Source organism: Temnothorax longispinosus, chromosome 9 (genome assembly GCF_030848805.1).
Source record: "Temnothorax longispinosus isolate EJ_2023e chromosome 9, Tlon_JGU_v1, whole genome shotgun sequence".
NCBI lineage: Eukaryota > Metazoa > Arthropoda > Insecta > Hymenoptera > Formicidae > Temnothorax > Temnothorax longispinosus.
In genome coordinates this window covers 6,372,410-6,396,581 of record NC_092366.1, presented here as the reverse complement: position 1 = coordinate 6,396,581, position 24,172 = coordinate 6,372,410, and the positions used below count along the sequence as shown (strand labels likewise).

Below are 24,172 nucleotides of genomic sequence, written 5' to 3'. Positions count from 1 at the left end.
TTCTAAATTTTTTTCTATTTCGTCCGCATCTCTGCGGAACGCCAAGTGCTTTCACAGGTTTTTTTTATTGTTAATATACAACACAATTCAAGAACTTTACTGTCGCATGCGATAGTTAAATTGGTGTTCGATGTTATATAATAATTATGATGTAATACATTTATAATAATGTATCTCGAGATATGCGCGGGCGCGCGCGCGCTTTCTAGATCCGTGCGTTTGAATCGGCCGGAGGTCTCGAGGTATCGCGACGCCGCGATATCTCGCGATACATCGCACCAGCAATCGAACACAATCGTCAGAGAGGTCCTCCAGATGATAATTCCTATCGCCCCGCGCGCATCCGATAACCTGCGCATAAATTCTTGTGCCAGTGTGTGCACACGTCATTCCTTCACGTCTGGGAGCAACACACTGGCGTACGCCCGAACAGACCGAGCAATAAACGTTATCGCACAATTACGTGAGTATAAACAAGCGAATGACCGGCGAATGAAGCTAATGAATCATCCGTTGATTATCGACAGCCGCGCGGTGTGTCAAGTCACGTAGCGCGGGCACCGGCAACGTACCTGTTTTTCCACGGGATTTAATTATGTAATGTATTATCCCGAAGCGACGTTAAGGACATTCCATGCCGTCGTCACGCTGTCGTTCAGCCTTTAGCTTCTGCATGCGCTCGCGGCTCGACTACTCTTGTATAACGTGAAATATATAATTAAAAAGAAAAGGGGAAGGGAAAAGATATTCGCGCGTTGAGTTTTCCTGTGACCCCGTGACTCGCCGATGACTTATCGCCCGCGTGACAAGGCCTTTAACAAGTATATGAGGCAAATTGCCGTCTCTCCGTCCGGATTGACTTCACACATCCTATATCTGTGTTCGTACATTGCAGAAGCAATGGTAGCCCATACCGTACTCCTGGACTTCACGGTCTCCAGTAGCGTAATTGCCGATATGGAGAAGCGATCGGGCCTGAAATCGGCGATCGCGAACGTACTGGCGGAACATTTCACCGGTCTCAAGCCACTGACAGAGTCGAACATCGACGGCAGTTTGCTCGTTTTATATACCGGACCCAGGGGCAGTCTGATCACTGTCAGAGGGTACACAGAGGGTCTGATTACGTTAAACATCGAGTATTACAAGCAGGACGACCAAGAGGCGCTCTTAACTTTCGAGGTATGTATGCACGAACTTGATAAACAATTTGCTGTAAACGTTAGAAAAATATCTGTTGAAGAACGAACGCTAGTGCTTTTGAGAAACACCACTTACCTTCTATAGGCAGGGTTTTATAATCACTTCATCAGAATCTCTTAAAATAAAAAAGAAAGATAAAGATAAACTAATCACGTAGGAACACGTTCAGTTCTCAGAGAGAAAGAAAAAGTTGCGAACACGTGGGTTTTTTTCATTGAAGAATTGCAACGAATCTGACAAACTCAATTACGATTAACGTATCGATCTTTGCGTGTTAAAATTTAAAGTAAAACGTGAAGCAGTAAAATGCAGGTTGTTGAAGAAAAGGATTCGAGACTTAATCGGGCTCATTAAACTGAGTAAAAAATACTTTGTCTATATGGTTCGAGAAATTGATCTTATCCGAGTTAAAAGCAATTTTCTATTTTAGTAATACAAGCGGGACTTCCCTCTATCAAGGATTGATGCCAGTATAATTTCGCTGAGTTTATATTTAGATACAAAATGCATGCGATGATTGATCCTTAAGAACCGTTTGTTGCGTAGTTACGAATTCTGCGAAATTATACTCAGCTAATTTAATCTCTGGCTTCTATATGTTGGTCAAAAGAACTTCGCTCGAAGATTGCCGACTCCAAGATTGAGCAAATAAAATCATTTATTCGATTATCATATCTCTTATCTCGGTTTTTATCTTATATAACAAATGATGAAAGAAAACGAAAAGATAATCTACAACCAGATTTAATTTTAATTATTTTTAGACAGAAATATCAGCTGTAATCACTTATGTAAATGAAAGCACTTATGTAAATGAAAGAGCAATGCACTGTCTTAATGTTGAGGCTAATTACATCTCCATAACAAGTTTTTGCATTGCTTTGCAAGCGACTTAGAATGTATATATTCGAGTTTGTAAAATAAACGCGTTGCTACAATTACCGCGGAGAAAGGATTATCTTATCGTATTTTAACGTGATAAGATAATTGTTATATCTAGGAAGGAGAAAATATATGCGACGTCAGGAAAGTCCCTTTTTTCAATTTTTGCCGATTGAGTGTTCTTTGCTCGGTTTCTGAGTGCCACCGAGTACTATCTGTCCCGAACCATTTGTTTTAACATCCTGTATGTAGAATTTTTTTTTACAACGCAAGTAGGAATTATGACATAACTGACAGAACGTTGTAGCAGTGGCGATACTTGGAAGCTGATGTTGCCATGGCTTTGAACAGCCAGCGCAGCAAGCGTTTACCGCCAGTAAGACGAGGAACCATATATGACCTCTATCTGACACTATCAGGTAGAAAAAATGCTTTCCCTCAATTAGATTTTGTTCCTCGTTCACTTCTCCTAACACAACTACATATTTTTCATACTTGTAGATTTATTTCGTGAAATATTTGGCATAGAGAATTACAATATCGCTATTGACTGTTTACTAATAGATATTTAGGATAGGCCGCTTGCCAGGAATGCTGACTTAATTTTGCTCCCAGCACTGTTACGTTCAGCCCAAATTTTTCTACCCAGCACTCAATTCGCTCATAAAAAAAAAAGTTTTGATCATTCATTCAAATACATATAATATTTAAATATATGTATATTTACTTGTATAATTGTTCTCTTGCCTTTTTTCGGTCGTACGAATAAAAGTTCTTAGGCAACTGCTGCAATGCATAGGGCGTATTTTGCTACGAGATCTAAGAACGGATTCACTATCGAAATGCAATCAGAGATGTAAATGTGGCTTGCCTTATAAATCATTATCGTTGAATTCTATTATATTTTTCTTTCTCTCTTATGTGCTATAAATTAATATTCTATTAAGATACCTATACGGTAAAAGTACACGGTACTAGCTAAAAATTGAAATTTTGCCAGATACAGTTGAAACGTGCGTAATACCTTTACGGTATATATGTATATAATTACGAAGCTTAAAATATTATTTTTATAATAACTTATTTCTCATTCTCTTTTAATGCATTATTATTTTTGAATAATAATTGAATCCGAGGTTTATTAGATTCTTAGAGTTGCAAATTTCCGGATCGTCACTTTTAGTCGTACGGCTATAATAATAAGATAATACGATCATACACAGACACAGCTACCTTTATCACGATCCGTTTTTTACGCTTGTTACGTACCATTTTGTTGGACAAAGATAAGCCCTGCCATATATCATGGCTTGCCAGATCTTAACACCTTTTTTTAGCTTCCTTAACAACAAGGAGTGTAGCGATTCCGTTTTACAAGATAGTGTCTTTGTTCTGTTCAATTCTCATTGGTTCGGCTTGATGATGATAATGATGATGATGATGATGAATGAAAATCATGATGATGACGATGACGATGATGATAATGATGATGATGATGATGGTGATGATGATGGATGATGATGATGATGGCCGGTTATGGTAGTTGGCCAAAGAATTGGAAACGGCGTTGCAGACAGCAGCAACCGCTACACGGTCGCACACGCTTACACCAATTAAACGCGGTGGACCCTTTGAGAGATACTATCCTACCGCCGGTGAGTTTTTATTTATAATTATGTTTACGGACCAGTTAACGGCCGCTCTTACAACGGAATTGCTTGTACTTAAGGGGCTCGATCAATTGGAAAATTAATATTGTACATCGACTCGTAAATATTAGTATTAAATGTCCTCACGTCTCTTACGAAAGCTTTATCTCTTACGAAAAATATATATTACGAAGACCGTTCTAAAGTTATTTCTGAAATATGTGAAGATGGAAACTCATTGAGAGCTACGAATCTGTATAATCGATTTAAAATGTGATGTTCACAGTTAAAGCTTAGACGATTTCTATAATTCTAGATACATCTTACTCGTTAGTAATATGCACCTGCGATCGTTTCAGTCTGGAACGTCTCTCCGCGTTAATCCCCAAGGACATTATTTGTTCACTTCTTGCATGACAAAGCGTCGTCCAATTTTAATAGTTAATCTTTTACCAACTTCCTCACATCATTCTTTCATCTGGTTATGATGCTAACGTTCCCATGCGTGTTATCAGCTTTGCCTTGCGATACCTTGTTTTCTACTCTTCGTAATGTTTTTTTAAATGTATATAAGCATGCTTTTGAATTAACATTATTACAAGATGGCGACAAGTGTTGCCAATAAACATTATTCTTATTCAAGACGAGCGACTGCTGGAATATGACATCGACAAGCTCGTGTTCGAGGCTAGATCACCGTATCAGAAGGTACAAATTGTGCACTCCAAATCGCTAGGCAATCTGCTGGTACTCGACGAACTCCAAAGTAAGTTGTATTATGTTATAACTTCGTCTATTATTTACAACTTACTAGAAATTCCTCTGCAGACATGTCCGAGGCAGATCTTATATACACAGAAACGCTGATGCAACGAGGCAAAGAAAATTACGCTGGCAAGGAGATAGTGATACTCGGTGGTGGCGATGGCGGCCTATTATGGGAATTATTGAAGGAAAAACCAAAGTTTATTACGATGCTAGAAGTATGTGAATCAAATTTCACACGTGAATTATATGAACGAATTATATGTACCATCTGTTTTTATATATTTTTTTTGCAGATTGATGACATCGTCATGAAAGCCTGTAGCCAGCATATGCGGAGCATATGTGGCGACTGCCTAGACAAGAGAAAGGGCGATAATTATGAAGTAAGCTTTGTCTTATAAATTTTCAAGCGCTTAAATTCTAAGAACCGAGCATTTTTCAATCTGAACATCTTCAACCGAATCTGCAACCGAACATTCGAATCTAACCATCTAGATTCTTGTGAACTAACAACAAAATTCATAGGAATAATAATAATCTCTCTTTGTAGATCATTGTCGGCGATTGTGTGAAAGCGTTAGCCCATATGATCGAAGAAGGACGACAATTCGATTACGTCTTCGGCGATCTGACGGACATTCCTATTAGCACAACGCCACATGGTGATGCCTGGGATTTTATTAGACTAATCCTCAACTCTTCCATGAAGGTGTTGAAGTCTACCGGAAAATATATGACGCATGTGAGTATCTTTATTCATTTTCAAAGCACATTCAATTTCATCTATTATGCAATAAAGTGGTTTTGATTTTAATCGCAAACGATACTTCTACATTTTATTGATAAAACTATAACAATAAAATTTTAGATACCTTAATATAAATATGTGATATAGATTATTTTATCAATGTTTAATATTGTTTTTTTTTTTGTATGTAGGGAAATGGCGCGTCATGTCCAGAATCCTTGAAGATGTATGAAGAAGTCCTATCTCAATTGTGCGTGCCGGTCACGTTCACGAAAGATCGCGCTTTTGTCCCATCTTTTTTCGAAGATTGGATCTTCTATCAAGTCTCACTGAAATGATGGAGCAAAGAATATTCGGGTAGAACATGGAGGACCATGGCAAACCGGTATCCTCACAGTCTGCTGCCTGTCTTATGACCCAAGCTCTACTTCCTAGTTCTAGCTTTATTAATTAATGAAATTAGTTCCTGAGTGAGATGAATCAAATTATTATTAAATTAGTTCATTTCATAACATATTAATTACTGTTTTCTCTCGAGATTTCCTCGAGAATTTTATTATGCGTAACGATTGCGTTGGAAGATAAATCTAAGAAATAATAGATGATAGCAGAAAAAAGAATATATACATATATCTTTTTATAAGAGATAAAATACCTTACTTCAATTTGGTTTATCTCTTTTATCATGTTCTAGAGGAAGCAAGGTTCAAATTGGATTTAATTTGCATTACCTCTTGTCGAAATACATTTTTCACAACACCTCCACGGAAAGTTCGACTTTCCATGCCTGTAGAGAAGGGCGAAAGTGGCCAATTTCACGCCAGGACGGCATTAGCGGGACGAAAGTAACCACTTTCCTCCCTAGGGCGGAAAGTGATCACTTTTGTCCCGCTAAACAGGTACTCGCCTTCGGCTCGGGCGGCAAACTTCACACTCGTCTGAAAAACGCTACTTTCGCCCCTTGGTGCACAATATACTATTCCTAATAATTTAACGCTAATAAATTTCAAGGATATCGTATTTCAACTTTCGCTTTAAAAATTGATGAAAAACTCAAATACTGATGCTGATTTTTCCAACGTGAAAACATATAGCAAAAAAATTAGTACCGTAAGAGTTCTTTCTTTTTTTATATTTAATTGCTGATAATACAAAGATCAATTTTTGTTGTTAATCCTTTATTAATCTATGTAATTATTAAGTTTTTAAAATTTATATTGTTTTACATTTAATCATTTTTTTCCCCATATTTCTGATTAGAATACAAGGATTAACAGCAATGATAGATGCGTATTATCATCTTTTTGCTTTTTTCCTTTTCTTATTAGATAGTTTTATCGCGGTCATTTTGTTTACCCGCGATAACTTGTATATTGATACGTATATGTCGATATGATATATATCGCATATATATAAATATAAATATAATCTGTATTTTATAAAAGCTCGATGTAAGAACGATAAAATTATATCGGGATAAATTATTTTTCTAACAAGCGTTTTTCTCTGATTTGAACAATTGATAAAATACAAATAAATGCATGTACATATATATATATATATATATATATATATATATATATATATATGTACATGCATTTAATTAACCCTAAACAGTATAAAACATCTTAATGTATACATATCGGTATAATAAATTCGTAATTGTAATGATACGCATACAGCACAATAAAAAAAGATTAGAATTTGAATCGAAATAAACTTTTAGTCGCAGAATTCGATAATTTTGTAAAATTACTGTAAATTTTCTCACTATATTAATATTAAAGAGCCCATTTCAGATTTATACAGTTCAGGGTTAAAGAAATGAAACTAATAGGAAATAATACTTGAGCAAGTATGAATTAATTGAAATAACGACGAATATTTTATTAATTATATTATAGGAGTTTCTCCTAACTCTTAGTGCAATTTTACAAGAAATAATTTATTGAGGATATTATTTTCTTACAGTATTAAATATCAAAGCATGTTTCAACACAATATTATCCGTTTAACAGCGTTAAGCAATAGTAAAATGCAAAATAAATAATAATCCTAGATTGCTTCTGTTAATGCTAATAGTTGATGGATTCTTAATCATATCTTCAAAAATACTGAGCATCTAATGAATTAATTGATTACGGAATCTACAATTATACGCACAATTTAGTCATGTAAGTGGAGAGAAAGAGCTGGAATTACGATATATAGTAATGAATTAACTTGATTAATTATTTACAAAAATATCGTACAATCATGAGTTTTATTTATAAAAAAGATATCACTTGAAGAAACTGTCGCAATAAGATTATGCTGCATTTATTTGCTGTCAAGATTCATTGACCAACAAGGATAGCACTTTCTATGTAAATTAAAAACTTATACACGATAAAATAAATACGCGATATTTTTAGTAGAATAAAAACAGTCTTATCAATTATATAATTCGGATTTTTAAGCACAACATTTTTTCGAGAGGGCACTAACCACGTTGTCTGTTGTATCAAGAACGGCGAAGTATTCGTTGTATGAACAAGGACTACACATTAAGCATCTGTGGCAGAGGTACTAAACTTTATCGATGTACACAATAAATCTTTTACTCTCTCTCTTCTTTTCCTTCTTTCTTTGTCATTCAAATTTGGTATCCTTTCTCACGTTCCTCTACTACGATCACGGAAAAACTACGATGTAAGAACGTCCTTCCAATTTATTTTACAAGAGATTTGTATAAATTAAAAGTATCAGGGCATGCAGTTCTAAGGTAGATCAGCCTTTTCAGTTTGCTTTCCATGATTTTGGAAACTTTGGCCCCCAATTGAAACACAACGCAAGAATGTCTAATTCGATCGGCGAATAGGATTACAGCTCGTTATTGCAGAGCTTTGCCTTGGATATCTCTGAAAACTGTCCGATTTCGTGAATCGCAGGCTCTATCTCGGTCTCCGCGAGTATCTGCTGCAACCATTGTTGCACCTGTATCGGATGCTCGTAGCTTCTCTCACGTTCCTTCGGGCGTCCAATTGATTCAGAATCGTCCTGATCCAAGACTTTCTCGTCAAATTCTCGCAAATTAGTTTCAATCGATTTGTGCGTCAACGCATCTAGCTCGCAGGTTTCCGTAGTTTGGCAAGACATCCCGAAGGACTGCACGTTCCGCGAATACGTTTTGTCGAAAGCGTGTAGTCCGTCTAAGGATACGTGTGTCAGGCCGAGTTTGCGTTTTATAATCAAAAGCGGCGAGCATCCCGATATGGATAGGGTGTCTTTGACGATCTTCAACGCATTGGCCTTTACGCTCCGCGAGTCTCTCAACTGATTATCGGCGAGGAACGTGGAAGGCAGGCTCGAAATACGCACGGTCCTGTAGTCGGATATCAAATCCTTGCAACGCGGCAAGCTCAGACGATCTCTGGCTTTTTGGTCTGATTTTTTAGTGATCGATTTGTCGAAACTAACATGGTCCTTATTGGCGTCTTGATAATCCGCAACTTTATACGGCTCCACATCCTTTACTGTAATACCGTTGGATCCGTGTGTCTCGATATTACCAAACTGGCGTATTTGTTCCTCTAGCTTGCTCCTGTCGTTCAGGACTGCCACCGACGACGGTAGAAAATCCAATGAAGTTTCTATCAGCGAGAGTTGCTGTCTGTGGATGGCCTCGGCTTGACGCAGCAGCTGCTTCTCCCTGGATCGCAGGAGTTTCGTTAGGTCATCGAAACAGCTCCTGATTTCTGCCTCCACCTGTAAATTGCGGTTCTCTTTTACAAATTTAGCCCATAGTATTTTCACCCCGTGCAAAAATATTATTCACATTTTACCTCGAAAGATTCTATATATTATCAACAGTATCAATTTGGTAATGAAAAATTATTTGTCATGCGCTTTCTATTTACGAGCGACATGATTTTATTTGCAGCATACATATATCACCTTTAAAGATGTATTATCCTCGCAGATTTATGGACATAAAGATTTGTTAAAAATATCCACAGATACATATGGCTCCCATTTTGCGTCTATGAATCAAGATTTTAATTTGGCGTTCCACCGCCACTTAAAATGACCACGCACAGTGACAGCTCTCGTCGCGAAGCTACGTTACGCCGCCTATTAATTATTTTTCTTCGCGAAAAGTAAACGGGAGTCGATAAACGAAAGGGGCTGCAACGCGCGTTACAGCAGACAGCACGCGGCAGAGGTCCAGCTGTCCAGCAGAATCGCGTTTACACATAGGAGGAAGATAAATCGAGGACGTCGTACCTGGGCGGACTTGTCCTCCAAGAGCCTGCGTTTGTCCGCTATCAGCTTTATCCGCGACTGATTGTCCTCGCTGTCATCCGGCTGACACTGCTTGCCCGTCATGTTGGCGGCCACGCGGGTTCAACAACATAAACGCGATGAGCTGAACGGCCGACGCTCCGTTGCGATCATCGCGATGCACCAAAAGTCGCGAATGTCGATCCGCACGGTCGCTGCTTTACCGAGCGGGCGCTCTCGCGGGAGAATTCGGCACTGACGCGTCGGCGCGCGGCGTTTTTACCGACAGATGTCGCCGCCCGCGCGGTCGCCGCTGATGGTCTCTCGCCGCGCGGCTTCCGCCGCACGGAATCGGGTATCGGGTGTGGAAAGTGCAAGCGGTTGAGCGCGCGGGGGAACTGGGGAGGTCGGAGGTGTCTGGTGTTCGCCGTGAGGTAACGGTATAAAGACGACGGGTGGGCAATTTCGTGCGGCATAGCGCGGCTTGTCTTCGTGGTGTGTGCGGGCACATGATCGAGCGCGACGTCGGCGCGTCTTTAGGCACGCACACACAATTATTTACATATATATAGAGGGAAAGAGAAAGAGAGGCGGCTCGCTCGCGTGGAACCCGGAAGGAGCGTGCAAGCGGTCCGGCGACGGGATTATATTGAAAGAGATCGAGAGCGAGAGAGAGCGTGAGTCACGCGACAACATCGGCGACGGCAGGACGACGGGAGTGTACTATCTCTCGTCCCGTCACCGCTCCTTTCCCGTTTGTTTATCTATCGATTTCGCTCGTGTATCAGAAAGCGCCGGTAGCCAGCCACCCGGTGGCTCATCGCTCCAATAGGAAGTGGCCTTGCCCGCCTCGCCTCACGTTCGGAGACACGCGCCGGCTCGGCGACGCGACCGAGAGGGGCCTCCCGTTTGACGTTTGACAGCTCCGTGCCTCCTTTTGGGGCCCGTTCGCCCGCAGATCCGTGCCCCGGACGACGACGCGACGGCGCCGCCGAACCGTTTCCTCGCCTAGAACGACTTGGGGAAAATTGGCGAAAGGTGTAACGTCAGTCTAGGTACGTAACCGCCCACCTGCCTGTGTGCGTGCGCGCGCGCGCGCGGGACGCCGTGGCCGCACGTATGTACGTGGCCGCCGACGCCGCCGCGCCGGTACGTGTGTGTGGGTTGAATGAAACGAATTGGGCACCTTCTCGTGCCCGCGCCCGTGTGTGAAAACGTGGATCGGAAATCATTCATAGCGAATTCGGGCGCTTGCACTAGTGCACACTGAATGCGCACTAATGGCTTGTTCTTAATCAATTGTTATATTTACAGATCATCTTAAATACTTATTGTTAAGCCATAAAATGATTTGTACAGCATCTATATAGATATTACAGATTTCTTTTTGCTACAAAGTTTTTAAATGTGTATTTAAGCAACTTTAAATATAAGAGTAGATTATAAACAAGCCTTAGTGCGCACTCAGTGTGCACCAGTGCAAGCGTCCGAATTCGCTATCAGAAAGCACACTCCAGACGGCACGACCCGGATGGAGATACACGCGCTGCGCGCTAATGCCTCGGATACACCTTGCCGCGCCGCGGCTAAGTGTATGTATTTAGGACCGTTCGACGAGCGCGCGCGTCCTCGCGTTCCACTGGCGAGAGTCGTGGTTTTCGTGAGAGAGAGAGAGGCGTCTATTAAAGATTTCACGCGACACGTGCCTACGTTTACCAAATCGCTAGTCGGACAAGTTATCCCGCGTCGAGGTAATAAACCCGCCGTGTTTACGGAGGATGGAGTCATCGCCCGTTTATGTTGTCGGCCTTCGTCGTTTGAAAGAACCAGCTTCGAAAGAAGCGAATTATTACACCTGCCGAAAGTAGCATTCATTTGCCGCGTTTGTGACCTTCGTCTTCGCAGAGTCATTAGAATCGGTCGAAGCTTATTTTAACATTGACGTACGTTTGACGTCTTAATTGAAAAACTGAATATTCATTTACCGTTACGCAATATTGTTATTAGGTACACCCAAGTCCAGTAAATGATTTTTTTTTTCTCTCCTCTGAATATTCATGTCGCTTGTACATACACATGATGTATCGTTCGTATCGCTTCCGGAGCGATAATGTTATTCTATATTGGTTTCTCCGGTGTCCAATTTTCGTCTTCAGCGCGCAGAAATATCGTTAACTCCGCGCGTTTCGCGTATATACCTAAACAATTTTCCCCTGCGTCTGCATTCGTCGAAAACGCTGCGCTTTCAACTTCTATCAACTCTGAAGGAGGAATAACGACGCAATTTTTTTTTTTTTAAATTGATGCTTCACGTGACTCGCATCTACCCGTCTCGTTTTTCCGGCGTAATTTCAACGATCACGGGGCACGCGTTGCGAATCAATCAGCCCGCGTCGCCGTGAGTTCGAAATATCGTCCTTCCCCGTCCGGATATGCGGGAACGGTTCATGCGTCGGTCGTCCGCGGCGGTGAAACACGCGCGCGAGGCATGGCATCGCGTGATCCCGCGAGCGCGCGGCGCGGATCTCTCTCCCGCGAGGCTGTCGCCGTCGCGTGTCGTCGTAAAACCGCGTTCCCGGCCTCCTCCTCGGAGGAGAGCATCGATCGCGTGCATCGCGTGAGCGCGGCGTGAGATCGAGGGTCGAACTCGGATTGGCGCGCTCGTGTCTCACGCGTGCGCGGCGCGGCTGCGCGCGGCGCGGCGCGTCTCTCGGAGGATCGCGCTCCTTTTTTCAAGCCGGTGCACGGTGCACGCACACTCGAGAGTCGAGATTGCGGCATCGCGCTCCACGGAGCCAGCTGGCTCTCAAGCTGGATCGTAAGATCCCTCCCGGCCAATGAGATCGCCCGAAATCTCCGAGATAACGCTTAATTAACTTGATCCCCTACTCGAAATTTCAAGACGCTACAGTTAAATCGGACTGTGCACCGACCCATGGTCCGATCGGTTCGATATATTATCGCGAGTCAGGTCTCAAAATCCAAATGTCCAAAATGCAAGCCTCGAGATCGCGTGCTCGAGATAGCCGCCGAGATCTTGCGAGCCCGTTCGGTCGTCCCATTGGCCCGGACCCAGGTCCGATCTTATCGGGCGATTTTAAATATAAGATCGGATATTGCTCCACGCGTGGACAGACCTGAATGAGCCCCCGAGAGAGCGAGACGGTCCTCGAGTTTCGCGATATCGAAATTAAACAAGTATAAATATTGACATACGCGCAAATAGCACCTTTCGGAATTTAAGCCTCGTCGTAAGCCTGTGTGTCTCTTGCTTGAATTTGTAAAAGAAAAAAAAGAGAGACCTCGCGAAAGCGATGTTTACATTCTTTCCTGCCGGCTTTGAGACTCCTCCGGATTACGCGCTGTAACTTCGTGAAGCCTCGACCTGTGAGCAAAGTCGAGACATCCGCGATTTATTTATCCGTGCCTGTTGCAGACTTGCCGTGCGAGACGTCGATCTGTAAAAAAAAGAAAAAATAAACACCAAGGATGAACAAGGTGGATTACATGGAGGTGAGCCTCCCGAATTATTCCTACATTTTTAACTTCGAGGAGACGTTCAGCCACCACGAGACCAAGCAATGGATGGTGAAGAACTGGACGAACGGCTTCTATTACTGCGGCTTGTACATGATCCTAATATTCGGCGGGCAGCACTACATGGCCAGCCGGCCCAGATTCGAACTCAGGGGAATACTGTGTCTTTGGAACACGCTATTGGCTACCTTTTCTATCATCGGCTTCACCAGAACGGCGCCCGAATTGATACACGTCCTCAGGCATCACGGACTGCTCCACAGCATTTGCATACCGAGGTCAGTTTTTGTTTCGTCGAAATCGATAAACAATTGAGCTTCCCCGAAACCTCTTGTAGACACATTCGTGGCGACAGCTTCGAATAATTACTGTTTATCATTACCAGAATTAGTAATCACTGCCAATTTCGCGTGTCGACAAGTGTTTATTTTTACTTGTAGCTGAATGAAAGAATGGATATACTTGATATCTTGTATAACCTTTTACCTCGAAGAATCCGTTTGTATAAGCCATAAGCCACAATGGTTATAGATTATCAAATTTTTTTACGGCGACGACGTTTCATAAGAAGCGTAATGAATCGTTGAAAGTCCGTCAGTGCTATGTGGAGAATAGTGTTTCGGAAATCCCTGTTCGCGCTTCTTTATGGTAATGTTGAATAATTCTCTTTTTTGTTTTTTTTTTTTCGTTATACAGTTAAAAGAATTTATTTCGTCATTTATCCCACATAGCATGCATATCGAAAAAACGTCCAGAAGATATCCCGAACATATATTTAGGAGATAGGATATCTTCTGGACGTTTTTTTGGTATGCATGCTATGTGGGATGTAGCATTCAAAAACAGATTTCTACGTTGTAGAATAGAAATATTGAAAATAATTTAAAATTTAGATGGCATGTTTTAGGCGACAGAAAGGATATTTAGAATTTAAAGTCGAAAATTCTAATACAAAAATAAAATCACAGTAGCTTCAAAATTATAAACACGTAAGATGCTTATTAGATTAGGATAATTATGATCAATATTAGTAAGTTTTCCGAGAGAGATTTTTCATGTGTATGTGCGTATATTAATAATCTTCATAGCTCATTAGGAGTTTCATAATTGGAAGATCAAACGATCTCATAGAGAGATGTTCGATCGTAATTATATGAAGAGTCTCGTTCGAGCGATTACTTGTTAATCGCGAATATAATTAAATGTAGTTTTAATTGTTTACGTATAGTAAACGTATTACGATCTAACTTGCAAATTGTTTCACAAAGAACACGATTTATCTGTGCTTTTCTTTTATCTATATGCTTTTTCTTATAACTTTTCATGTGTAATCTACTGTACAATTCATTATCAGATATCGTAAATTTATATATGTTACAATTATATTATCTGATTTCAATTTGCACTTTAAAATGTCTGTCTTTACGAAACCATTGAAAAATATATGATTTCGTAAAGACGGATATTTTAAAAGCAAATGAAATGAGATAATATAATTGTAACATTTAAATTTACGATACCTGATAATGGATTGTATAGTAGATTACACACGAAAAGTTTTAAAACAAAGCATAGGTAAAAGAAAAGCACAGATGAATTGTGTTCTTTGTGAAACAACTTGCAAGTTAGATCATAACGATAAACGCACAAAATATTTATTCAAACAATATGTGAATATATAATACACAAGTTATTTATGTATGTATGTGATTTATGTGTCTTCAATTTGGTTTTTGAATTTCTTCTACTCGTTTCTTGTATTATAGTCGACTTAGCATAAATTATTATTTAGCATAAATTTGCATGAATTTCCTCTGAAATGGAGAAGATAAACTTCGATAATTTCGTAGAACAGGAAATAATGACACTGACTAAATAATCGTACAGTTGAATGATTACGACTTGAAATTTTCCTGTAAATTCCTGTAAGATGTTTGTGTGACACACAATTGAAAATATATTCTACAAGAAAATCATCAATTTGGTTGCAGTTTTATCGAGCAGGATTGCGTGTCGGGCTTCTGGACGTGGATGTTCGTGCTGTCGAAACTACCCGAGCTCGGCGACACGATCTTCATCGTGCTGCGTAAACAGCCGCTGATCTTCCTGCACTGGTATCACCACATTACCGTCTTATTGTACTCCTGGTTTTCGTATTCGGAGTACACTGCATCCGCGCGATGGTACGTCGTGATGAATTACTGCGTCCACTCGATCATGTACACCTACTACGCTCTCAAAGCGATGCGGTACAGGCCACCTAAAGCGATCTCTATGGTGATCACCACGCTACAGCTTGCCCAGATGGTGATCGGTTGCCTTATCAACATATCCGCGTATCAGTACCTGGAGAGCGGCAACGTGGACTGCAACATCACCCGCATGAATATCCATTTTAGCTTCGCGATGTACTTGAGCTATTTTGTCCTATTCGCGCGATTCTTCCATAAGGCGTACGTAGCTGGAAAGAAGACCGATAAGAAGCACTTTGCCAATAGCGCACCTGGTCACATCGGCTATAACGACAAGCTCAAAGCCAATTAAGGCGGTACTCGGCACACTAGGGCGCCTGGGCGCCCTTTTCTCTATCTCTTTCCCTCAACTCTCTTTTTCTATTTTCCTCCATCCTTCTTTTTCTCTGTTTCTTTCTCACGCCGCTGGTCGACGTAGCCATAATACATCCAGGATCTATTTATGATAGGAAATATTAGGGTTTAACGGCTTCTAGGATTCACGTGTTCAATGGATACTATCGCTAAACTTAAAGTTTTATGGACTATAGTGCGATTTTTTAAATTATTGTTTGCATTTTCTTTTTCTACTTCAAAATTATTTAGTTAAATAATTATACATTAAGATATTAATTGAAGTAATGTTGACATGTATGTTTTATTTAACTCACTTACTGTAAATATAATACTGTAATTTCGAATATTTGAAAATGTGTATATTTTTTCTTTTTTCTTTTTTTGAAACGTGATCTTTGGCACGAGCATTTTACGCTAATTTCGTTAATAATAAATACGCAATCGTTATTTATTATTGCGATATTTGCGATATCTTTTTAAGATGGGAGATACTAGTTTCAGGCCTTCAGAAACGTATGGACCCATATAGACACGTAGACTATATTGGAGTCTACATTCTAAGATATGAAATTGTTCATTAGGTGTTGAAATGTAAAGTTATATATATAGCCTAAAGTATGTGGCACACAGGATAGCCTCTAAATTTTTAGGATTTGTAAATATGTCTGAGACAAGGATTTAGATTAAATAGCGTTCGTATATCTAGGATTTTGTATCATCCTAGGAACCATCGAATTTTAAGTCCGCGAATCCTAGGAATCATATTTCTTAAACTCTTTTTAGATTCTAGGAGCCGTATGTCCTAAAAAGTTATAGATCTTGGGTGCCGTTGTTTCTCAGGATCCTTATATCCTAGGACTCGTAAGACAGGGTCTGCGGAGCACAGAATCTGTCAAATTCTCGAGCCCATAGATTCTAAGGCATATTTAAGATACGTACCTCTCAGGATTCTTATAAGATCCTAAGATCTACCTATAGGATTCGTGAAACAATGAATTGATAAATTTTCGAGTCTACAACACCTAGGATTCATATTTCATTGGATCTTTAGGTCCTACGGTCTGCCGATCCTAGGGTAGGTTTTTTTCAGGGTCCTTAGGTCGTAGGATACATAGATTCTAATCAAGGATCCATAGCCAATTAGCGTCCGCCTGCGCGCGGACGATATCCTAAGGAGGAGATTCGCTTAGGGGGGCGGGCAAGAAAGCACACGGCGATTCTCCTCTTTTAAATTTTTTATATGTAATTAATAAAGAGCTACTTTTGCATATGAAAGAAACGTGTGCGAGCGCGCGCGCGTTTCTCAGGTCCGAGCGGCTGTTGCACAACTGTTATTATGATTTTTTTGTTACTATCTATATCTCTCTTTTGCAATTGGAGATATATATATATATACACACTGGGTATTATTTAATAATAATTTATAAGACCAAACACGTACATGTGTAAATAATAATTCTTTATAAATCCTACATGACACCAGATTCTATATCTTCTTTCCATTATCCTATCTTGAAATCGCTTCAATTACGAGTCCTGTAAACGCAATATGCGAAAAATCCACATAATTTTCGATAATTTAATCAAATTTCAATTTTAAAAGAAGAAAAAGGAAGTCAGTTTTAAATGTCGTTGTAAGCAACGTTATCTTATAATCCATAGATTTGTTATTGGGAGAATTTTTTACCGTTATATTCATTTCTTTATCGCCTATATAATGAAAATGTATAGCTTGTCAAAGTAAAAATCGCGACCTAAATAATGCGTAGAGAAATGTGGTGAGAAACATGCTCAGTGCTATCGTTCGACGGGGCAGAAAGAATTAAGGATGTACCCGGCGAACAGTCCTTAATAGTCGTACGAACAATCTATTTTTTAAAATAATTTATAAATTTGTAGAAAATGAAATAAACGTCTTAGACATCAAATTTAAATCGCATTAAAAATCGCATACCATCGTTGAAAAGTTTAAGAACAGTCTTGCACAAGTAGTTGTAGATATTGATCAGTTCTAATATACATCTTGAGAAAGAAGTTGTAGCAATTTTTTCTTTTTATAACAAAGATTATGAATATCGCATGTCGTAACAATACATGTACATTTTTACATTTAGAAAAGTACTTAAGCATCTTGAAAAAAGGGTTATTTCTTTTCATAAATTAGAGATTGTACAATTATGCGTGTAAACATTCTCTTATCTCTTGTAATTTAATGTATATATTTAATTATAATTGTTTATCAATAAGTTGTCAACTAGTCGCGAGAAAATAATTCAAATAATCGTTTACGTATTTATTATGCGAATACTAAAATCGACTTTACTTAATGAATTTCGATGACGTACAACGACGGATATTGGCTTCTGAACGAAATGATCGAAATGTTATTTTATGTTCATGAATACAATACTACGATAATGATAATATATACTGTACACTTTTCTACGCATCACTGATTGTTTAATATTACATTGTCGCCTGCTCTTATGCAATCCTCTATATTTCAAGACCACCTTTGTACCTTTCATCATTTTTCGGGCAAGTATATGTCAAGTTTCACGTTCCTTTAACGTGATCTATCTCGCATTGATAGCAAGCTCATGTAATCAATTTCTTTTGTACGATATGCCATGCTTAAAAACTCGTTAAATATTTTTGTCAACAGAACGCGCAATCTGTTATATACGTGACTTCAATAAAACAAGCTTGTCTACATATTTATCTCATGGTCAGAAAAAACTAGATAATATCGTATATACGTTCTAAGTCCTTGATTTTTTTTTTGTTAATTCATCACGTGAAATGAATCTGATGGATAATGAATCTGAAATTATCTTCAATGAAAGGCAGAAAAGGTCAATACATAATGTAAAAGGACAAATGTAAAATAGATTGAATATTTTGCAAAAACTGGAATAAAAACATCTTAGTCGATTCCCACTATCGGCCAAGTCACGGAGAATCGAGCATTATTTCAAAAATTGACACATACACATATATACACGCGCGTGTGCGCGCGCGCGCGCACACTCTCTCTTTTTCTCTCTAACGCAATTTCAAGATGATAAAGATTTGGCTTGAATGAATCATTGAGTATCGTGCGCCATTATTCTACGAAATGAGAAGGAAACGACGTAGTTTCGTAATTTTTATTAAATATAAATCTACGTACAACAAATATACAAAATCTTCCACAAGTTAACTTCCAACAATCACTTTGATACAAAGGTTCACAAGACTTGACTTGTTACTACTTATGCATGCAGTAAACCCGTGCGTGACCCAGTCGTACGATTCTCAGCTGATTACGCGAATCGTATGTTATTAAGTCAACAATGACCAGCTCTGATATCACACACAGATATCATTCACTATTTATTCCTGCAAAAAAGTCACAAATAAAATCATTATCATTACGTCACTCAGTAATTTGTCTGAAATAACTCGTATATTTTTTTAATGTAATTACCATTGCAAAAATATTTTAAGGAAAAAAACCGCGTTCTCTAAATAATTCTATTCGAATTTCTGCAAAATAATTTCTGTTAAATCATTTAATGATTTAATTCTCGATATTTTGAGAAGGAACTTGAAAAGAAGATTGAAAATTTACAGACTTGAGAAGTTTTTCTATATCTTTGTATATACCCTTGTATATCAATCCCAAATATTTCTATTCTGGCATTTTAAACATTTTAAACTTTTAGAAAGATCAAAATGTCTGAATATTTTATAATCGGGTCAATTATACCTCTTTGTTTCGTCCCCAATCTTCAGAAATATATGTCAACAAATCTGTCAAGCCCTCGAACTCCGTCCTGCTTTGGGGCGGATTATTCTTAGGTATTTTTGGTAGCACCGAACCCATCTTGAGTTTGAATTCCTCTGCATTAGTGGCTCCAGAGATCTTCCAGATTCCATAAAAAAATAAGCCACAGCCTGTGATAGCGTAAAACGTGCCCCAGCCAAGGGCTCTCATAGCTAATGAAGCTCCAGTTTCACGAACTCCTTTTATACCGGACATTCCATCTCCAAAATGTGTTGGATCTTGTTTCCTGGTTGCCGCCACTGCCCTGGCAAATCCAGCAAGGGCAGAAATACCTGCGACAGTGCTTAGAAACACCGCAGCTGCAAAAATAACAATAATTTTATTGAAGGAGCATTAATGTTGAATAAATATCAATAGAAAATTTTGAAAAAAAAACTTGGTTGAATATTAATTAAAAACAATTATATATTGTCCGAATGATGGAAAATTGCTATGCGATAATTATCAAATAAGAGTTGAAATATTAATTTCACACGTACTATGTTTACGCGAGCGTTATTTCTGTAGTAACTTACGACAATTCACTCATTTACGCGGAGAAATTGTCGTAAGTTCGGAAGTAATGCTCGCGTAAACAAGACAGTCGTGAAAGGCATCGTTCGTAATCAAAATTATTTTGCTACATCTCAAAATGGTTTCTCATTCATATTAAATGTAAAGTGTGTTGCGCGAAGGCTGATGCAATTTAGCAAAGTGAAATTAACAAGCCAGCTAAATTGACAAGCCATAAACAAACTGATAGCTCATGTGTTTGTGCAGTCCTAGCAGCAGAAAATCACCCTGATCCATCACAAAAGTGAGGTTAGCTTGCGGCGAGCAACGTATACGCGAATATTCCTCGATACTTTTCTCGAATAAAATATACCATAAATTTTCTCCCGTCGTTTCGCAGATTTCGTTACGGACGTTTCTACAGTGTCATTTGATTCCGCCATCGCGTTACGGGAGAAGGAAAACTAGCCGATGGTGTCCGCCATTTTTAAAGCTCCAAACCTCGTGTCCGTAAAGTTATCTTCATGAGCGAAGAACGCAGCCACATTTGTCCATGGATCGATATTGCACAAAGATTTTTCTGTCGGTAACTTCGCGCGCGGTTGAACTGCCTACGGTCGGTAAAGCAGTCCACGCTCAGTTATTTAGCGAATCGAGATCTGGTTTAAAAATCCCGATAATTCGCAATGTGGGTGTCATGTCATATGTGTCCACGTGTTAGAGCGAGAAAGCAAGTGAAAACAACGCGGCAACGATATTTTCGTTTTGCGCATCACGCATGTGCCATTGGAATAATAAAGGGTTGCATGATTGTGTGAGTGGAGCAGAGAAGTGGTGACCGTAGGATGGAGAAAATGCTCAGTAACAATGATCTTTAGAATAGAAGTCGATTGTACGTCAAAATAGAGCGAGAGATATTTTTTTACACAAGATCCGTGAGGGAAGTGCGGTATCGGAGCGAATCGACTGAGTGAGTTTGGCGAATTCTCGACGCGCACTTGCCTGCGATGGAGATGGAAGGTAATCACCCTGTCTCGCGTTCCATTCCCACCCTTCTTCTCCGCCGGGCTGTCTATTTTCGAAAGGGCGAAGATCTCTCGAGATGTATGTGTTACAGGCGAGGCGAAGCACAATATTGACATGCTCGTCGACGACTTGAAGCGCGTCGTGAGACTTGAGGCCTCGCAAGAGGAATGTCCCAATGTTGCTCGGATACTGGATTCCGTGGTGAATGTTAGCAAAACGTCGATCGGAGGTATAACCGGATGAATAAGCTGCAATAAAGTTGACTGCTGTAGTGCTGTAGTAACTTAGTGTTACACCGCATAAAACTGTTATCAACGATGCGTGATTTCAGAGACCACCGAATTAGTCATTGACGAAGTCTTCCTGACACTGCTTGGGCACAAATCAAAACAGATTATAGCGAAGACCGCAAAGGCTATCGCGGAGATCGCAAAGACTGATCGTGGAAGAGAGAAATGTACCAGTCTTGAGTTGATACGGGCATTGATTGATTTGCTAAAGGAAGAAGATGTAGACATATTGACGCAGACTTCCAGAGCTCTAGGAAACATCTGCTATGAGAATGGTTGTTGCAATAGCTATATTTATACGAGAAAATCTGTCTTACACAGTTATCTGTTATTTCTAAATAATAGGCCATCAAGTTTTAGTAGTTTTCTTTGATGTATTTAAGTGGATATTTATATTGAGTTTTCTTAATATAGTTCATAAATATGCATGTTTCATTATTGAAAAGCTAAGGATAAATAATAGCCATCAAGTTTTAGTAGTTTTCTTTGATGTATTTAAGTGGATATTTATATTGAGTTCTCTCAATATAGTTCATAAATATGCATGTTTCATTATTGAAAAGTTAATGATAAATATTTGTGTTGCAGAGATCGGTAAAAAACTGGTGAGAGAGCAGGATGGTTTGAAACTGATCCTAGCGCTATTAAAGAAAGGAATTGCCTTGAAAAATGTTGAAGGCGCCAGCTTTCTGCGGAATGTAGTTGCTGGATTCTTGTTGAACTTTTTGGTGGATCAGGATATGTTGTACAAGAAGGTAAATTTTTTGAAAATACATTTATACATTTGTAATTGACAATAAATAGCGATATTGCAAAATGGAAAGCGACGGTAAGCGATAATTTTATTAAGATATACTTCGCCAGGCACTCGAGGAGGACATGGTACCAATTGTTTGCAGCGTTTTGGAAGAAGATGGAATTAGCGGTGGCGAAGCGGCGATGCACGTGTTACTCACTCTAGGGATATTGAACGACGAGAATATTATATTTCTCGACGAGAGATTGACGAGAGTTCTGGTTGACATACTAGCCAATGACACTTCTTCTGAGCTGTCTGAGATGTGCTTGGAGCTCTTGCACGGCCAAGCGGAAGACGGTAAACTAATAAATTAATAATTAAAATTAGATTGATGTAAATTGTGCAAATTTAATTAGGATTACAGTGATTAAATATTTCAGTATAATTAGACTTGAGTAAATTTACAAAATTGGACTTAAGTATCCAATTTATTTAAATTAAAGAGCAATAGCTTATAATAACGTAATTTTTCTCCTAGAAAATGCAAAGCTATTGTTAGCTAAGGCAGGAGTGTGTGAATTGCTCCTGAAACTATTGGAGAAACATGGCCCCCAATGCAACGATGAGGAAACTCGGTCAATTCTCAAAGTTGCCTGTAACTTAATCGTTTTGATTTTAACTGGAGGTGAGTCCTAGAAAAAAATGCAAATGCAAACTTTACCAGCTGTAACAAACATACAACTTTTTTCTTAGATGACAGCATGAATTTTCTGTACGACGATAGCAAGGGTCCTGTGTACAAGAAGCTAGTAGAATGGCTGGAGAGCTTTGACGAAGACTTGCAGATCACCGCCGTTTTGGCCATGGGCAATGTCGCGCGGACCGACACACATTGCAAGCGCATGGTCGAGCAGGGGATTCATCGAAAGCTGTTAAAAATTCTTGAAAAAAACGGCACCAAATCAGGCGATATTAGATGCCAGCATGCCTTGCTCAGCGCGTTACGTAATCTCGTTATACCCGCGGACAACAAATCACCGATTCTTGCCGATGGTTTGATCGACGTTCTCTATCCAATGCTGGAGATTCCTACCTTCCCCGTCGTTTTCAAATTACTGGGAACGCTTAGGATAGTCATAGACGGTCAAAGTAAGAGGTCGTAAGCTTCTTTGGAGAATTTAAAGCGATATTTAACTTGATTCACAGAATGAGTAACGTAATAATTAAGGCTGAATTATTTGCTTCAGGGGAAGCCGCGATCTCTTTAGGACGAAGAGAGGACTTGATTAAGCGGGCAGTTGAGTGGTGCAGTACCGAAGATCATCCTGGTGTCCAAGGCGAAGCCAATCGATTAATCGCCTGGCTAATAAACAACAGCAGGTTCGTTCTCGAAGGCTTACTGGCAAAAGGCTTGGTTCCAAAACTTTTTATACATAATTTTTAGGGACAAGCAAATTGCTCTGTCAATTATCAAGTACGGTGCGGTGCAGCATCTAGTTGGCATGCTTCTGGCGCAACACGCGCTAATGCAAAACGAAGCGATTCTGGGTCTTACGATACTGACGAGGATCTGCCCGGCGGAATCCGAGGAGTTACTGATCAAAGCGGGCTTTGGACGTAACATGTGCGAGTTCTTCGCCCGCGAAAATCTCGAAGTGCACATCGTACTGAACGCGTTGTCGCTATTGGACAGTGTTCTACAATCAGGTATCTTAAAGATCCATCCTGAGAGAATGAGTATCATTACTCGATATTCGATCGACTGACAATTTTACGCGCTGTTTGTTTTAGACCGATTGAAGGAGCATCTGAAGAGCTGCGGATTGGCCAACGCGTGCAAGATCTTGCAACTGCACATAAATGAGAATTCCGCAACGGAACTGCAGGCCCGGGTTACCAATTTGCGAGCGGCGCTGGGCACCGCCTTGGGAACCAACTGCGACTAGAGACGACGACGACGATGACAATGACCAACTCGGAACCTAACGCGTTCATACGCGCTGCCATTCTCTTACCGTTGTATCTTCCATCATTCCAAAGAACCATACAGACTTCTTCAATGACCAAATTGTCCCAACTTGATCCACAGATTGCAAAAAATATTTTATTTATCGAGAAATATATATATTCCATTGATGTATACATATTCTATCGATGC

General features: G+C 39.7%; 5 protein-coding genes across 13 annotated transcripts; 3 read left to right on the top strand and 2 right to left on the bottom strand.

Moving 5' to 3' along the window:
- The first annotated feature begins 67 nt into the window (after positions 1-67).
- Positions 68-7,864, top strand: Sms (spermine synthase). 5 transcript variants are annotated; one of them, XM_071789441.1, is made up of 8 exons: positions 68-463; positions 896-1,182; positions 2,396-2,504; positions 4,378-4,500; positions 4,563-4,717; positions 4,796-4,885; positions 5,053-5,244; positions 5,442-7,864. In XM_071789441.1, exons 1-8 carry the CDS (start codon positions 169-171, stop codon positions 5,586-5,588), a joined length of 1,398 nt encoding a protein of 465 aa, XP_071645542.1. In that variant the 5' UTR covers positions 68-168; the 3' UTR covers positions 5,589-7,864. The 5 variants fall into 5 exon arrangements, with proteins under 5 accessions (XP_071645542.1, XP_071645541.1, XP_071645540.1 ...); XM_071789440.1 differs by having other exon boundaries at positions 72-463; positions 2,393-2,504; XM_071789439.1 differs by lacking the exon at positions 2,396-2,504 and adding an exon at positions 3,629-3,740 and having other exon boundaries at positions 78-463.
- LOC139819762 (uncharacterized) lies at positions 7,495-9,771 on the bottom strand. The gene is made up of 2 exons (XM_071789448.1): positions 9,517-9,771; positions 7,495-8,997 (listed from the first exon to the last, which is right to left on the bottom strand). The coding sequence occupies exons 1-2, from the start codon at positions 9,616-9,618 to the stop codon at positions 8,113-8,115; spliced, it is 987 nt and encodes a 328-aa protein (XP_071645549.1). The 5' UTR covers positions 9,619-9,771; the 3' UTR covers positions 7,495-8,112.
- A 117-nt stretch (positions 9,772-9,888) lies between these two features.
- On the top strand, positions 9,889-17,122 carry LOC139819764 (very long chain fatty acid elongase 6). 4 transcript variants are annotated; one of them, XM_071789452.1, is made up of 4 exons: positions 9,889-10,190; positions 10,302-10,568; positions 12,950-13,328; positions 15,042-17,122. In XM_071789452.1, the coding sequence occupies exons 3-4, from the start codon at positions 13,003-13,005 to the stop codon at positions 15,592-15,594; spliced, it is 879 nt and encodes a 292-aa protein (XP_071645553.1). In that variant the 5' UTR covers positions 9,889-10,190; positions 10,302-10,568; positions 12,950-13,002; the 3' UTR covers positions 15,595-17,122. The 4 variants fall into 4 exon arrangements, with proteins under 4 accessions (XP_071645553.1, XP_071645552.1, XP_071645555.1 ...); XM_071789451.1 differs by having other exon boundaries at positions 9,889-10,568; XM_071789454.1 differs by lacking the exons at positions 9,889-10,190; positions 10,302-10,568 and adding an exon at positions 12,185-12,331.
- Positions 17,123-18,773: 1,651 nt separating this feature from the next.
- Positions 18,774-20,493, bottom strand: LOC139819766 (transmembrane protein 242). Of its 2 annotated transcripts, none has more exons than XM_071789456.1 (3): positions 20,333-20,493; positions 19,390-19,766; positions 18,774-19,019 (listed from the first exon to the last, which is right to left on the bottom strand). In XM_071789456.1, exons 1-3 carry the CDS (start codon positions 20,400-20,402, stop codon positions 19,014-19,016), a joined length of 453 nt encoding a protein of 150 aa, XP_071645557.1. In that variant the 5' UTR covers positions 20,403-20,493; the 3' UTR covers positions 18,774-19,013. The 2 variants fall into 2 exon arrangements, with proteins under 2 accessions (XP_071645557.1, XP_071645558.1); XM_071789457.1 differs by lacking the exon at positions 20,333-20,493 and adding an exon at positions 20,247-20,271.
- A 158-nt stretch (positions 20,494-20,651) lies between these two features.
- Positions 20,652-24,156, top strand: Vimar (visceral mesodermal armadillo-repeats). Its single transcript, XM_071789430.1, has 10 exons — positions 20,652-20,979; positions 21,077-21,214; positions 21,317-21,550; positions 21,864-22,030; positions 22,140-22,371; positions 22,553-22,699; positions 22,768-23,163; positions 23,262-23,394; positions 23,459-23,721; positions 23,806-24,156. The coding sequence occupies exons 1-10, from the start codon at positions 20,967-20,969 to the stop codon at positions 23,958-23,960; spliced, it is 1,878 nt and encodes a 625-aa protein (XP_071645531.1). The 5' UTR covers positions 20,652-20,966; the 3' UTR covers positions 23,961-24,156.
- Positions 24,157-24,172: the final 16 nt, after the last annotated feature.